Here is a 16,661-nt window from a genome sequence, read left to right on the forward strand (position 1 = left end):
GATTAAAATCTTGTGCTCTCCTCCCATGACTCATCCCATTGTGCAGTTCATCCCGGCTGCTTGTGCCTCCCACCCATTAGTCACTTAGCGTTCATCCAGGTTTGATCAGATTGACTGTTTAGTGTCACAGTGCTTGTGTTCAAGTAACCATTGTTTTATTAATAATGGCCCCAAAGCACAAGTTTAGTGATTCTGGCAATTTGGATATGCCAAAGAGAAGCATAAAGTGCTTCCTTTAAATGAAAAGCTAAAAGTATAGTAAACATAGATATGTATGTATAGGAAAAAGCATAGTGCATACATATATATTTATGTGGCATATATTATATATATATATATATGCTTCAGTACTATTCTCAGTTTCAGGCATCCACTGGGGGTTTTAGAATGTGTCCCCCACAGATAAAGGGGGATTACTGTACTAAACTTTTTAACTTATTTGGAATCCAGCTTCAGTTTCACAAGTTCAAATTATCTCTGTGCTCTAAAACCTACATACATCCAGTGCACTTTGGAGTGTTAAATGAGGGATGTTTTGGTCCTAAGCATTCTGATGATGAAAGGGCCTAATGGGCAGACAAACAAGTAATGTATCAAGACAAACCTCTAGCACTGAAAGAATGAAAATTTTAGGGAACTAAAATTTTCCAAGTCTAAAAATGGGCTGTGAATAGTAAGTAAAATCTAAGTATTCCATATTCAAACACAGTTTTGAAAGGATATTTATCTTGATGTTATCACACTGGAGTAGCATCAAGAAATCGGTCTAACCTGGGCTTGATAACAGCAGAGATGTATATCAAAGTGAATATTACATTTCACTGTATTGTTTTACCACTATATAAAAGGAGGTGGAGGAAGGAGGATCCTGGGTTCAGGGTCAACCTGGGCTACATAGCAAGGGAAGGAAAGAAAGAAGGAGGGGAAGGAGGGAGAGAGGGAGGGAAAGAGAAAAAAAAAGAGAAGAATGTCCACAAATTGCAGGCAATTCATAGAAATATTGCTGGAAAAGAAACAAAATTATAATGTCCTATTACACCATGGGAACAAAGAAAAATGTCATTTTTATTTTTGTTAACTTTAGATAAATGATGGCTGTTTGTCTTATTGTATTTATATTCCTCCTTTTTAAAAGTCTTACATTTATGTATGTTAAGAACACACAGTAGCCAGGTGCCAGTGATTCAGGACTGTAATCCTAGCTGCTTGGGATACCAAGATCTGGAGAATTGCAGTTTGAGACCAGCTGAGGCAAATAGTTCTCAAAACCCCCCATCTCCAAAATAACCGGATCAGCTGGTGCAGTAGCTCAAGCAGTAGAGTGTCTGCTTTGCAAGCATGATAGCCCTGAGTTCAAACCTCAGTCACATAAAAAAAAATCATGTATAAAAATGGAAAAATGAGACCTGTTGAAACTATTTCAAGAATGGGGGAAGGCGGAATAAAGGAGAATGATAGAGTGGGTGAATTTAATGATGATACATTGTGAGAACTTTTGTAAATGTCACAATGTAACCCCAGTACAACAATAATGTAATAAAAGGACAAATAATTTTCAAAAAATATTTTTAAAAAGCCTTTTTAAACTTAAAACGTTTATCCCAGCCATAAAAAAAAATCAAAAACACACAATTAGGGGCTGGAGGCACACCTCGAGTGGTAGAGTGCCTGCCTCTAAGCCCTGAGTTCAAACTGCCAGAAAAAAAACAACACACAATTTGGCTCACAAAATAATTAAATTGTTGACAAAAACAAAGTTATGCAAAATATTGGGGTTTTTTACACATGTTAAGTTAGTCCTACTAATTACCATCCATTGCCATTGTTAACCAGTCCTACCATTTAGAAAGCATACATTTAACAGAAAAGTAAATACTACAAAAAATAAGTTCTAATTAAGACTTATTTTCAACTAATAACACAGGTGTGCAATTACTTCTTGCATAAGTTTTTCCACCCAGTACAGCTTTGTCCCGAGGTACCTCACTAAAGAGTGATCCCTTTAAGAGTATAGTACAGTACATTGGAAGAACACATAAAGAAGCTACTATTTATAAATTGCACAGACAAAAAAAAAAAGCCCTGATAAACAGCGATGCTTTATGTGATTACCAAGTGAGTGGCTGGAACGGTTGAAGAGTTTTTTTCCTTTTTTATACACTGCACACATGCTACCTATTTAAAAGTGGGTAATCATGGGGCGGGGGAAAGAGGGAGAGAGGGGATGAACCAATCCGGAGTACATTGTATGCATATATGGAACTGTCACAATGAAACCCCCTTACAATTATTAGATACTAATAAAAATGTTTTTTAAAAAATATGAGAAATGAGAACCAGAAGTGGTATAAATGGGAAGTAAGGAATGAAAATGGGTTCAGGAGATGTAAAGAAAGTAGAATGGTAAAATTTACTCGGCTTCAGGAAAAGTGTAATCCGCATAATCTCAAACCACTCTCGTGTTCGTGCACCTAATCAATGTTTAATAAATATTTGTGAGATGAATACAAATGAATTCTGTAAAATTAATTTTAAAATGATTAATTAAAAATAGCGGGTAGTCATTATTAGTTTAAACGTAAGATCAGCCGTGGGGAAAGTCACTCATAAAATAGGTGCTCCATACTGTAGATCTCGGGGAAACTCACCAAATTCAAGATGGCTGCGTGGTGGTCAGTAGATTCTGACAAGCCGAATCAGGTGAACAGCTCCCCAAAAGAGAAGGGCCCACTAAGCACAGGACATTAGTATGAAGGTGTGGGTGTGGGTGTGAGGGGAGCTATTGGAGCGTTTTAAAGAAAATCATGTATATATACTTTTTACTTCTAGCTAAAAAATCCGTCTGTTTGGGGAACTCCAGGAGGCCATATTGGGGGCTTGTTTCCGTAATCTTGTTGAGTAAGGTTATTTGGATTGGATTTGTTAGCACCGTAGCAGTGGAGGGAGCTGAATAGACCCAGAAATGCGTGGTGTAAATTTGGGAGGTCGCCCTGAAAGGACTTGCTTCTAAATTACGTGCGGATTGTGAGGGAAAAAGGTGACATGGCTGACTTCCATTTCTGGCCGGGGTGACCATGGTTCCTTCTTCAGACATGGAGGACTAAAGGCAGTTCTCTGGCAGATTTTAACTCAGAGATGGTTCACTGATTTTGGGGGGGGGGGGGCTGTTGTTTGTTTGCTTGTTTAAGTAAGTAGGGCTGGATGAACAGTTGTCAACAGAGTCACTCGAGTTCTGAGGACGATGGGTGGGCAATGTGGGGGGCAAGGAAGCGCTGTGTGGGGGCTCAGCGAGGGCAGAGCTGCTCTGACCAAATGAGTGGCGGGGGCGGGGGTCGTTCAGCAGGATTGTGGCAGAGGGTGAAACAGTTTCACCTCCCATCCATGCGGGAAAAGGCACACATGGCAGGGCTTCGAATATGACAAGAGCTGCCCAGTCTTCCAGAGCAAAGTCCTTGGTGTGCAGACAGTGCTTTAGTATTTCTGGGTAGGGGCGCCAGATGTAGCAAATTAACACCCATTAAGCCCATGTCAATGTGAACGGCCAAGTAGCCACGTCTGTGCAATATTGGGGATATAGTATACCAGAAATGTATCCGTTGTTAATGTGACATTTAAGTGTAACTGGGGAATCAGTGGGCAGAGGCGCAGGGCCTCTTCAGGAAAATTCTGGGGTGTTAACAAGGGCTTTGGGGAGGGACCCCAGCAAAGATGAGGGCAGCCATTCGGTGTCCTCCGCAGGGGAACAACTTTAGGACGAGTTTCGCGACTTTTCTGGGTCATTTACCCCCGGCAGGGTTCCTGCAAGCAGCCGGCTCCGGAGCGGCCAGAGCATGACCCCGCCTTCCGCCCGCAGGGGCGGAGCCTGAGCGAGGAGTCCGCGAGCTGCTTGCTCTCCACGGATGACGACAGCCAGGAGAATATGGAGTCGGGCAAGATGGCGCCTCCCAAGAACGCTCCGAGAGATGCCTTGGTAAGTGCGAAAGATGCCAGGTGGGGCACGATGCCCGGCGCGACCAGGGACCTGCGAGAGAGGCCCAGACTGAGGGTCTGAGGGGAACTCGCGCTCCATTATCGGCCCAGCACACACAGCCTGGAGGAGAGGACGAGGGGGGTTCGCCCTGGCTCCCGGGGTGCTCTCCCGGAGCCCCTCCGGAGGGTGGTGGTCCCACCGAGTGCGCGCCGAACAAGCCCCCGGCTTTGTCTCCTGGGCATTGGGTCCCCTCCTCATCTCGCACCGTCCGTGAGCCCTGACTCTGCGTCCAGGGTTCTGATGCTAGCTAGCTTCCCCCACCGCCACATCCGAAAATGACAACCAGCTGGAGCCACCCCTACCTCTGCTGGGAGAGCCAACCCAGGCCTTTTTCCTTCTGTTTTTGCCCCCATCCCTGCCCCAAAAAAGTTTTCCGCATGAGCATGTGACGGATTTTGTGTGATCATTGACACTCCCTTGGGAGCACAGGAAGAAGCAGGAGTTTGGAGTGCAGAGACAAGAGGGATAGCTTCTGTCATACACATACCACCCTCTCTAGCCTTGATTTCCAATACCTACGTTAAAAATCTGGCATTTTTACTTGAATCCACAGGTGATGGCACAGATCCTGAAGGACATGGGAATCACAGAGTATGAACCAAGGGTTATAAATCAAATGTTGGAATTTGCTTTCCGTAAGTTAACACCAAAAACTTGCTGAACTTGTGAATTTGAAAAGAGCATTTATTGTAATATTTTCAGCAAAATCATATTAAGTTTTTAATGTAGCAATAACTAAAGCGCTAAAAAGGAGCTCAAGCTAGAGAACAGCAGTGTTTATATTGTAATACCTCTTTTAAATATATCATGTGAATAGGATAGGTAGCCATTAAAACCTAAATTCATAAACCTTCCAGAAATTAGAGGAACCTTTTAAGACAAAGATTATATCTATATAGATATATAGATATTAAACTTTTTCACATGTTTAAGAAAAAAAATTTTGTTCTTAAAGGATATGTTACTACAATTCTGGATGATGCAAAGATTTATTCAAGCCATGCTAAGAAACCTAATGTTGATGCAGATGACGTGAGACTGGCAATCCAGTGTCGTGCTGACCAGTCTTTTACCTCTCCGCCCCCGAGAGATGTGAGCAAACATTTATTTAAGTTATTTTAATTACAGTTTTTAAACTGTATTTCTAATAAGGATTTTTTTCTTTTAGTTTCTGCTGGATATTGCAAGGCAGAAAAATCAAACCCCTTTGCCACTGATTAAGCCATATGCAGGACCTAGACTACCACCTGATAGATACTGCTTAACAGCTCCAAATTATAGACTGAAGTCCTTAATTAAAAAGGTAAGAATTTTAGGGCTGGAGCCATGGCTTAAGTGGTAGAGCACCTGCCTAGTAAGTGCAAGGCCCTGAATTGAAACTCCAGTATGGCAAAAAAAAAAAAAGTTAAGAATTTTTAGTTAATTTTGTTTTACAAAGGATGATAGGAGATTTTGTACAAAAGCAAATTCTTGTACATACCACAGTACATTTAAGGTTAAGATAATTTACTAGATTTAATTTTAAGAACTAGAAGGATATTTAGTTTTCATCTAACACAGTTTATACTTTTCTCATCAGGAAACTGAGCCTGAACTCATTTATGGGGTTATTCGCAGAGCTAGAACTGATTCCTAAACCTGGGAACTCCAAATTTTTCAACTATACTATAGTGTTTTAGTGAGATTTGCTAACATAGCAAATGATATATCACCAGGAATTGGGCCTGTTTTCTGAAATATGACCTTAAGACACTATCGCCACTAAAAAAAGTTCTCCCCACATTGGGCTGTCTTTCTTTTCTGAAATTTTACTAGAAGACAGTTTTATTACTTTTTGAGCAAAGACAATAAATATTATAAATTACAAAGAAGTAAGCTGTTATCCCCATTCAAGTAACTCTACCTTAAATACTACACAGCATTAGATAGATAGATATGATCATATCTGTGTTTATATAGAAACATAAATGTATGTTTATGAAAACTCTACTTTAAATATTGGATTTAAAACACAGAGCAAAAGCAAGACATTATAGCCATGGATTATCCACTAATAATTAACATCAATTGTAATTTTCATTCTTGGTTAAGTTTGGGTATCTAATTTTAAAATTGAAATTAACTTCTTTTTAAATCTCCTAGGGACCTAACCAAGGAAGACTAGTTCCACGGTTAAGTGTTGGTGCTGTTAGTAGCAGACCTACCACTCCTACTATAGGTAAGTAAAATGTAGAAATGACTTTTCTGGCTGGTAAAGTGCCTCACCACTTGTTTTTTAACTATAACCCAAGCCAAAATGCGAGTTAGAAATTCCTGTATGTGTGTTGCCATTGATAATTTTATTCATTCTCTAGTAAAACTATAAACATACCTCTTAACCACATTTGAAAATGAGAAAGCCACAAGGACTGTCTGATCTCAAATGGGTATAAAATTTGGCATTACCTAACACTATTGTTGATACAAACTATGATAGCAGAAACAGGAATTTACTCTTAACTGTGTTGTTTCCATCTTCTGTACAAATGAAGTTAACAAACACATGGCAAAAGCCTACTTACAATCAAAATTTAAGGAAATTTCTCAATAAATTGGATACAGTTGAAAGAAGTTAAATATGTACAAAAAACAGTTGTTTTAATACTAGCCTTTTAAAAACATAGTATAGACACCAGCCTGGGAAACATGGAGACTCCATCTCAACAAAGAAAATAGTACTGATTGTCCTCTATCAGTCAGTGAGAGCCCTATCAAGCTGTGTCCTATACCCTTCTCTCTTTGTTTTGGCAGTACTGGAGTTTGAACTCAGGGCCTTACGCTTGCTATGCAGGTACTCTACCACTTGAGCCATTCTGCCAGCCCCTTTATCCTTTTTGATATATCTCCATCATATCATGCACATTTCTTGCTTTCTGACCAGTGTTAACAAGCCCATGTTATATTTTTCTCAGACTTAGAATCAACCACTTCTCCAAAGAACCCTGGTCCGTTTTGGTGGGGAATGGTATTTAGAAAACTGTATTTAATTATTTTTCATGTTCTTTAGATAAGGAAAACAAATAATTTAATTAGGTTTTCTGATTTTTTTTTCATATGTTCCTGCTGGCTTTCTTATCAAAAGTATTTTTCAGAAAAAAAACCTGTTCTCTTTCATTAGTATTAATTTCATGGTTCTCAGTGCTTATAACTTAAGTCTTGTAGCTGTCATATACCTCAAGTATAAGCAGCATCTGATTTTTTTTGAGATAGGTTCTCACTGTATAGGCCAGGCTGGCCTCAATTGCATGATCCTCCTGCCTTAGCTTCCCAAGTGCTTGGATTACAGGCATGTTGCCACCATGCCTGGCTAGCATTTTTTTTTTTTGAGATGTGAACCACCTCTTCATATACTCAGAATATAAATTTATATTTCAGCATTTTTGACAGTACTGGGGCCTGAGCCATGCCCTCAGCCCTTTTTTGCTTTAGTTATTTTTCAGATAGGATTTCATGTTTTTGCCCGGGCCAGCCTGGACCACAAACCTCCTATTTATGCCTCATGTATAGCTGGGATGACAAGCACACGCCACCATGCCCAATTTTATTGGCTGAAATAGGGGTCTTTTTTCCTGGGCTGGTCTCGAACCATGATCCATCCCTGCCTCCCAAGTAGCTGGGATTACAGATATGATCCACCACACTCCACCCGTTTTAGCATTTTAAAACCAGCTTAGTATGAGAATTAGGTGTACACCCCTTGTTAACTGTGTATGACCTTTGTGGACAGAAAGTTATACAACCTGTAATACTTTTTGATCATATGCTGCTTATCTGTAGAGTCACATTACTTAAATGAATACCAGTTTTGTTTGGGTGGTTTTTTTTTTTTGGGTGGGGGGGATGGAGGTCTCACTATGTTGCTCAGGCTGGTCTTGAACTTCTGGACTCAATGATCCTCCCACCTCTGCCTCCTGAATAGCTGGGACTATAGGTGTATACCACTGTGCATAATAATACCAATTTTTTAAACCCCTAGGCAGTGGTAATCAGTTACATGTGTTAGACAAGTTAGCCAATTTCAGTTATCATTTGATTTTTATTCCTAGTCACTTGTACATGCTTTAGAGATTTTAAAAATCTAGAATGTGAGGGTGCTACCAAAAATTGCCATTAAAGATGTGAATTTTAAACATAAAAAACTTAAAATTAGCTTTATGAACTTTAAGACCCAAAAATCTATTCTGTTCAATTTTAAAGTATAAACTACATACTTATTTAAATGTTTTAACAATTCCTTACATAGCCAAAAAAAATCTACCTACTGTGAATTTTTTATTTTTTTGGTGGTACTGGGGAATTGAACTCAGGGCCTCACACTTGCTAGGAAAGCACTCTACCATTTGAGCCATACCCCATCCCTGAATTTCATATTGCTTAATTTCCTTAACACATGGAAAAACTTGCCTAGGAATAAAGATTATATTACAGTAAGGTCTCACCTTCTGGTTTGGAAAAAAAAAGCACTGGAACCAGGTATCTGGGCCTCTTTCCACTTTCTTCCTGTCTGTAGAAATGATGGTGCTTGTTATAGTCTTTACCAATTCTGTCCCTGGTGGACTGCTGGTTCCAGAGCAGTGGGATGTATGAAAAGCCTACATCCCCAAGGGAAAAACTGGAAACACATTTCCATAAAATTTTTTTGAAAGGGCAGTGTCGGTATAGCTATCAAAATAGCTATACTTGCAAAATTCATTCATTAAGCAAACATTTATTGAATAGCAAGGCTTGTAAGGTAGTGAATGAGATCAGACACTAATAATAAGACTCCTATGACATTGTTAAGGGAATTTCTGAGGCAGAAGGCAAGACGCCTAAATGTGCAAATCAAGAAAGGTTTTATAAAACAGGATTGTTACTTTAGGTGTACTTTTGGCTAGGGGCTGGGAGTACAGCTCAATTATAGTGCTTGTATAGCATGTACAAGGCCCTGGGTCCATCCCCAGCAAGTAAATCTCCAGAAATAAACAAATAAGGGGTAGATATGAATGATAAGTGGTTTGGATTAGTTTATCCCTTTCTGCTAAAAATTTTCTGAACATTAGAAAAGGAGTAAGGTTTTCCTGACTGCCTGGGAACCTAACATTCAATTGTCTTCTTTTTGTTAGGTGCATGTTGTTTTAGCTTTGTGGGCATAGTAAACATCTAATTCTCAGCAAGTGAAAGACATTAAAAGTGACACCTAAGGTCACTTGAATCTTTATTCTAGTATTTCTCAAATTCATGGCTTCATTTAACTAAAATTCAGTGCTTACTACATACTGGATGGTTGAAGAGCTTCATATGGGTTATTTTGCTTAATTCTCAAAAGAATTTTATGAAATGGGTACAATTGTCCCCACTGTACAAATGACAAACTGAGGCACAAGATTAAATAACTTGCTCAAGGAAACCTAGTTAGCAGGTGATAGAGCCTAGATTCAAACTCAAACAAGTAGGCTCCAGAACCTACATTTTTTACTACTATACTGTACTGAATTTTTCTGGGGGAAGTGTTTGGGGTTTTTTGTGACCCCAGGGAAGGAACCCAAGGCCTCATGTATGCTAAGACAAGTGCTCTACCACTAACAATGCAGTTTTGTAGCATCTAAACAAGCTTATAAACTTTTTAAAACATTACTTTGCTCTTATTTTTAATGATGCTTTCTCACCTTAGACCTGTGTTTTGAATGTAGTTTCTGGTAAGCTAAGGGAGTATAAAATACAAATCTGTATAATCAGTCATGTAACTAACATAGTCTGTTAATTATAACTACAGCAACCCCACAAACAGTCTCTGTCCCAAATAAAGTTGCAACTCCAGTGTCAGTGACAAACCAAAGATTTACGGTGCAGATTCCGCCTTCTCAGTCCACACCTGTCAAACCAGGTAACATGATTGGTGGGCGGGGGGGGGGAGCAGAATTCACGAATAATTTGCAATCATAAAACAGTTTGTTTCTATGCCAAGAGTTAAATTGTTTTAATATAACAGGAAGTGGTAGTAATGCTGCAATTCAAGGTTCTTCATAGAGTGTCTGAGTCCTCTAAAATTGCATGAAATTTTATATATATGTAACATTGTCAGAGGGAAGGGAACAGCATTCAGTGTGCTCTTCAGATCCTCAAGTACAATTAATTAAAAAGTTAGGGCTCACAAACTATCTCAGGAAAAAGCACTTAAGGTAAAAGCTCAAGAAAATGATACAACTTAGTGGTGTGTGTGTGTGTGTGTGTGTGTGTGTGTGTGTGTGTAAAATCCAGAATATAAATGTAAATTCAAGTGAAATTCATACCTTTATTCACTTCATAGGAGAGAGATATGGTTGGAATAATACAAGAATTCTGGTATGGCATAGTTTATTCTAATGCATATGTTTAGATGTCACATCTTTTGAAAATGTTACCTGCATATGATAAATAATTTATATAAAATACTGGCTTATAAGAGAAGCATGACTCCTGGCCCTAACCATGTGCCTTTAGTATGTTCCATGATGCGGAAATACTAACTGAAATTTCAGGTAGTTAAAGTATAACAAAACTTTTTAACCTTGCTTAGATATATTTAGGTAGATCTAATCTTTATGTACACATAGATTAAAACATCAGTGTGCCCTATAAATATCATAAATATTTACCAATTAAAAATAATTTTAAAATATTTTCAGAATTTTAATTCTACTTTTAGTGAAATATAATTACCTGTGTTTCTTCTATTATACAGTTGTACTCCACACTATTGAAATTTCCCACAAATTAGTCAGCTTTGTTGTATACTTTTGACTATGAATCTGGGTGGATTCATAACCTGTGGGGGCCTTCTTCTATTTATAGTTCCTGTGACAACTGCAGTGCAAAATGTTCTGATTAATCCTTCAATGATTGGGCCCAAAAATATTCTTATTACCACCAACATGGTTTCATCACAGAACACAGCCAATGAATCAAACCCTCTGAAGAGAAAACATGAAGATGATGATGACAATGATACTATGTAAGAAATATAGTCTTAAGTCTAGATGCATTTAAAAAGTGTAGTTTTGAGCCCATATACTGTACTAGAACATTCTAGGTTTTCTTAAGTTTTGTCATAGAAAACTTAAATGTAGTTGCAGTATTTTTCACATTAGTTAAAATTTAATTTGTTTAAAGAGTACAAGTGGTTTTTTTTTATTATGCTTTCAAACACAAAATTTAAGTACTTACTTCTTAATAGTTTCATTAAGCTGAGTCCTACCAATGGCAGTTCTATTTGGGGAAAGTTTTCTGTTATGTATCACTGACAATAGCACCTAAGTTTCAGTTTCTACATCCTAGTCAGTGAGCTAATGTTACTTACATTTAAATTCTTATTTAAATTCTTTTGTAAGGTAAAATAGTTTTGTTGTCACTGACTTTTTTGACCAAATCTCTCAATTTAGGAAACATTTTTTGAAATAATGGCTTTAAAGAAGTTCTAAACCCATTTTGAATGTATTTGTTTCTTGGTCTTCCCAAACTTCTTACATCAACTCTTTCTAGATAACGTTTTTCTGTACCCTCCATAGTCGTAAATTTCTCCCTATTGCCCATAAGTTTTAAAGACCGTAACTGGAATCTTTAAAATACCATTTCTGATATACAGCTCAGCATCATTTTCATATTTTTAAAAAATACGCTGATGTTCTGTGGTTCACTGGAACCTGAAGGTTCAAGTTTCCATTTGCTCTTAATTTTTCACTCCATGCCACAGTACTGCCTTTCTTGCCTGTTAAGCTTTACTCTGCTTTTGACAGGTAGTTTGGGATCAGTTACATTCACTGTATGACAACTTGGTAACTCCAACATATTTCACATTTTTAAATTTATTTGAGATGCTATAGCTTAAAATCTGCCTTGGTAAGTAATTTACACTGGACCTAAACAGAACCACTGAAGAGCAAGTATTTTCTTACCACATGCTTGTATGCTTTGCTTACTACTGCTTGACCCCTCCTATTGCTATAAAATTCAGATCATGTTTTAGCTTGTTGATGAGGATGCAATACATAAAATGGAATCAAACCTGAAAGTAGACTCTTAATATTTCTCCTTCTTTGGTGATGCCAATAAGGAAAAAAAACTAGTGGCATGTGACTATGTTTAGGTGTACTTTTCATAGGTTTCCCAGTAATGTTGCTAAACACCTTCCCCTGTTTTCCATTTATACACATCTAAAAGTCTTATTAGGAATAAGATTGCAAAACTTTTGGTTTAAGTAAGTTCACATACTTGACATACTTAAGTATTTAAGTAGTTTTCTAAAAAAATCTTCGTAATTTAGAATTTGTAGCCAAGGATCCTCAAAACTTAAATCATAAGTTTCATCTTAAGATGGTGCTTGATGCATCTGAGAAACAGTCCAGTAACAGGACAGAAATGTCTCATTAGTTTGAATGTTCAGGAATGTTAGGGAAAGGTGATTTAAAATTTTATACAAACAGATCTGATGAATATCATAGGAGAAATGTGCATTATATAGCATGGATATCATTACTTGAATGTTCTCAGGGAGGCACCGTATCAGAAGGCCTAGGTTCTAATCCTGGCTCCATCATTTACCAGCTGTGTGACCTTACTTCACCTCTGAGCCTTGTTCTCCTCACTAGTGATAGGAAAATAACACCCTGCCTACCTCACAGGGATGTTGTGAGGGTTTAATTGGTATATGTGAAAGTTATTTCAAAATGGTAAAATGCTATATAAGGAATTAATGTATTTGTTTCAAGGTTATTAATAAAAGTGTAAGCTTATCAGTGTCTTTCACTTCTTGTTCAAGGAGGGTATATAAGGCATAGTATTCCTGAGGGCCAGAAAGCAATTAAGATCTAGCTGGGTGCTGGTGATTCATGCCTAAAATACTAGCTACTTGGGAGGCTGAGATCAGGAGCATAGCAGTTTGAGGCCAGCCCGGGGAAATGGTTTGAGACCTCATCTCCAAAAGCAAAAAAATGGACTAGAGGTGTGGCTCAAGCAGTAGAGCACCTACTTTGTAAGCATGAAGCCCTGAGTTTAAACCCCAAAAATCTGTTTAGTGAATGAATTGATCATACATCAGGGAATTGTTTGCTTTTATTTGGAACTGGCATGATTCACAGTAAAGCAAAATGAAAAAGAATATGTGTTTAAATTTTAAAAACAACATGCTGTCTTTGGTGGGAAATTGTACATATAATTGGGGTTACAGTCTGAGCATTAACAGTCAGTGGATAGTGTGCCCTTTCAAATAAGGACTGATTTATCTTGCAGAATTCCCTTCCCTAATTACTTCTAGATAAATCTAGCTTCAAGAATGAGTAAAAGCAGTTCTTACTCTCAACAAGTAGGAAATATTTATGATTTGGATATGAATAAAGTAATACAACCAGCAGGAAGGGAGGGTGGAAGATTGATGCACACCATGGTCTGAGGAATGCAAAGGGAAGAAAAATATGTGGTAGGCTACAAAATAACAATCAGAGCAGCAGGTATGGAACACTGTGTATAATATGCCACCATTTCTGATATATAAATACATACATACATGGATATGTTCTTTACATGCCTTAAGTAGTTTTAGGATGAAGAAAACTAGTCTTAAGGAAGGTTTGCCTCTGGGGAGGGAAATCAGACGAAGGTAACAAAAGTGTCATCTCACTGTGCATCCCTTTTTGATCACATGCAAACCCCTATGTTGGAGGGAAATTTAGGATGTGAAAAAGGAAAGCAGGAAACACAAGCTCACATATAGATTCAAATTTAATCAATAGTTTATTATTCTATATTAAATCAGGAAGCACATTCCTATATAGTTGATGTGCTCAGAAGTTATTCATTACCAACTACCTTCCTTGACTATGTTGTAAATTCCTTCATGACATAAATACTATTCCCTCCATTGTGTCCTAAGCACATAGTAGGCACTCAAATACTTGGCTGATCACCAAGCTGTTTAAAACATGTGGCGGGGGAGATCCTCAAAGTAGCAACAGAAAGTACTTAAACAGGTACAATCAGGGTCTGATGGATGATGTTGGCAATTATAGGCTAGGTACTGGGTGTACAGATTTTTATTGTACATTTTAATTTCTGTGTGTAATTGAAGTAACAAAGAAATATTGAGAAAAGGTAATACACAGAACAAAAAAAGTCATCAGTTTGCTAGTCCAGTTGTGATGTTAAATTGCTGCATCTACAGGTAGCATCTCTGGACCTCATCTGCAAAAAAGACTGACTGAACTAGAGGCTGGAGATGTGGGTCAAGCAGTAGAGCACCAGCTTTCAAAGGGCAAGGCCCTAATTTTTAACCTTGATCCCACCAAAGGGAAAAAAAAAAGATTGGACTTGAATTCCTGCTGCTCAAACTAGGGGCAAGGACTACTCTTAGAGGTGTGCAGAAACATGGTTCATTTTAAAACTAACTGCTAATGTGTGGAAGAGTATTAACTAAAATACAAATGAATTAACAAAAACTTGAACTTTCAAAATCTTCATTTAAAGCAACCACCAAAATTTTCTTTTGTTGGTCTCTCCAGAGTTAAAAAAAAATCCTAGTCTGGAGCATCATATCAGGAAGAAGGGCACAATGAAAAAGTATTAGCCTTTGGAGCCAAACCTAGCCTACAATCTCTCCTGTTACTAGCTCTGTGAGCCTGTCCAAGAGTTTTTAATTATCTCTTCATCAACAAAGGTATAATACATATCTTGCATATAAAAAACCCAGCACTGAATTTTTGGTGAAACATGGACTTTTTAAATTCTGTTTACCTGTGCTCTCTCCCAAATTCCATTAAAATGATAGGAAAGGCATAGGGAAAATTGTAATTATAATAGAATCAGAATACCATTAGACTCAACAGTGATAATGAAACAATGCTTTCAAGTCTGATAAACTGATATTTACTTTAAAATTCTATATACAGCCTGACCTCCATATGTAAGGGTTAAAAATACTAGACAAAAACTTGGATCTGAGTTGGATATATACATACTTTTGTATCATTATTCCCCAAACAACATAAAGTGTAACAGCAAAGTTATTTAAGAGATGATTTAAAAGGCTGCAGGAGGATGTACTAGATTAAATGCAAATAACTACCCCATTTTATACAAGGTACTTGAGCATTAACAGATTTTGGTACTTGAGGTGTGCCTGGAACCAATCCCCCACAAATTCAAAGGGGTAGCATTATAACAATGAAGTATAAGAACTCAATAAAGACATTTCAGACCTAGAAGGCCTTAAAGATCTTGCCTCCTGGGACATCTTTCTCAGGAAGTTGGTAAAAAGGAGTCTTCCATAAAAAAGAAAATAAACAAGAGGAAAAGTGATCACAGAAGGTAAAAGCAATTCCACAGAGGGTTACAGGAAATCCCAGAGCAACAACTGTACAGCAAATCTAGAAAGCAGCCAGTACAAACTGGGAAAGTACCAAGGACTTCAGGGATGCCTCCAGTAAAAACATACAGGCTTAGCAAGCACTGGGCTCAGAGTTCAAACTCTACTATCTCAAAAAAAAAAAAAAATCTAAACTGAGTACTGTTGTTTCATGCCTATAATCTCAGCTACCTGGGAGGCAGAAATTAGGAGGACAGTGGTTTGAGGCCAGTCTAGGCAAAGTTACAAGACTCCAACTCAAATCAACATGCATGCCTGTCATCCCAGCTACATGAGAAGGACTGCAGTCTGTGGCTGCCCCTGGCAAAAACGTGAGACTATACCTGAAAAATAACTAAAGCAAAAAGAGACTGGAAGTATGGCTCCAGTGGTAGAGTGCCTGCCTAGCAAGTATGAGACCAAAAAAAATTAATAGACTGTCTAATATGTTTGAATATATTGAAACACTGACATTCTGGCACATTCAGGAATGAATCAGTAACAGGTACATAGAAAATGATTTTTTAAAAAAATTACTAACTCCAGCCAGGCGCTGGTAGCTCACACCCATAATCCTAGCTACTCGGGAGGCAGAGATCAGGAGGATCACGGTTTGAAGTCAGCCCAGGCAAATAGTTCGCCAGATCCTATCTTGAAAATAAGCAACACTAAAAAGGGCTAGAGGCGTAGCTCAAGTGGTAGAGCTCTTGCCAGAAGGTGTAAAGCCCTGAGTTCAAGCCACATTACCGCCAAAAAGAAATTACTACCTCCAAATAAAAATTACACAAGTAAATATAGCATACCTCAGAGTTCAACTGTGAACAGTATTTATTTATAATCTTAATGTAAACTTTTGATTTAGTCTATAATTATAACAAAACTTACTGGAAGAATGTAGGAATTAGAAGTGTAGATTGTAGAAGTGTCAAATGTAGGAGTTAGAGGCTATTAAGAGTTAAATCTTCCATTAATAGATATGGTTTTTGAAAAAAAAAAAAAGAAGCTAACAGTATATTACTTAGAAACATAAAGGTAAGTAAATACCAGAAAAACAGTGGTCACCTTGGGGAATGTGAGGAATGAGCTGGAGCTTATTTGTTGTTTTGTTATAAGCCTTAATTTTTTAAAATTATGATGCCTAACTTAATAAAAAATTTAAAATAAAGCATTAGCACAATGTCTGCCTTCAATAAAGAATAAACATTTATCTAATCCCCCCAACACAGACACTGCTGCCAC

At 37.8% G+C, this 16,661-nt stretch overlaps 1 protein-coding gene across 1 annotated transcript; it reads left to right on the forward strand.

Annotated features, from left to right (window-relative positions):
- The first annotated feature begins 3,821 nt into the window (after nucleotides 1-3,821).
- On the forward strand, nucleotides 3,822-12,819 carry Taf9b (TATA-box binding protein associated factor 9b). Its single transcript, XM_020168234.2, has 7 exons — nucleotides 3,822-3,970; nucleotides 4,584-4,665; nucleotides 4,986-5,122; nucleotides 5,199-5,333; nucleotides 6,173-6,248; nucleotides 9,825-9,935; nucleotides 10,883-12,819. Exons 1-7 carry the CDS (start codon nucleotides 3,920-3,922, stop codon nucleotides 11,044-11,046), a joined length of 756 nt encoding a protein of 251 aa, XP_020023823.1. The 5' UTR covers nucleotides 3,822-3,919; the 3' UTR covers nucleotides 11,047-12,819.
- Nucleotides 12,820-16,661: the final 3,842 nt, after the last annotated feature.

This window comes from Castor canadensis, chromosome X (genome assembly GCF_047511655.1).
Source record: "Castor canadensis chromosome X, mCasCan1.hap1v2, whole genome shotgun sequence".
Taxonomy (NCBI): Eukaryota; Metazoa; Chordata; class Mammalia; order Rodentia; family Castoridae; genus Castor; species Castor canadensis.

Excerpts from the sequence above, each read along its gene's own strand:
- Taf9b (XM_020168234.2), top strand. The coding sequence starts at position 3,920 with ATGGAGTCGGGCAAGATGGCGCCTCCCAAGAACGCTCCGAGAGATGCC. Across the intron at positions 5,123-5,198 it reads CCTCTCCGCCCCCGAGAGAT|TTTCTGCTGGATATTGCAAG; the intron begins GTGAGCAAACAT and ends TTTTTCTTTTAG. Across the intron at positions 9,936-10,882 it reads GTCCACACCTGTCAAACCAG|TTCCTGTGACAACTGCAGTG; the intron begins GTAACATGATTG and ends TTCTATTTATAG.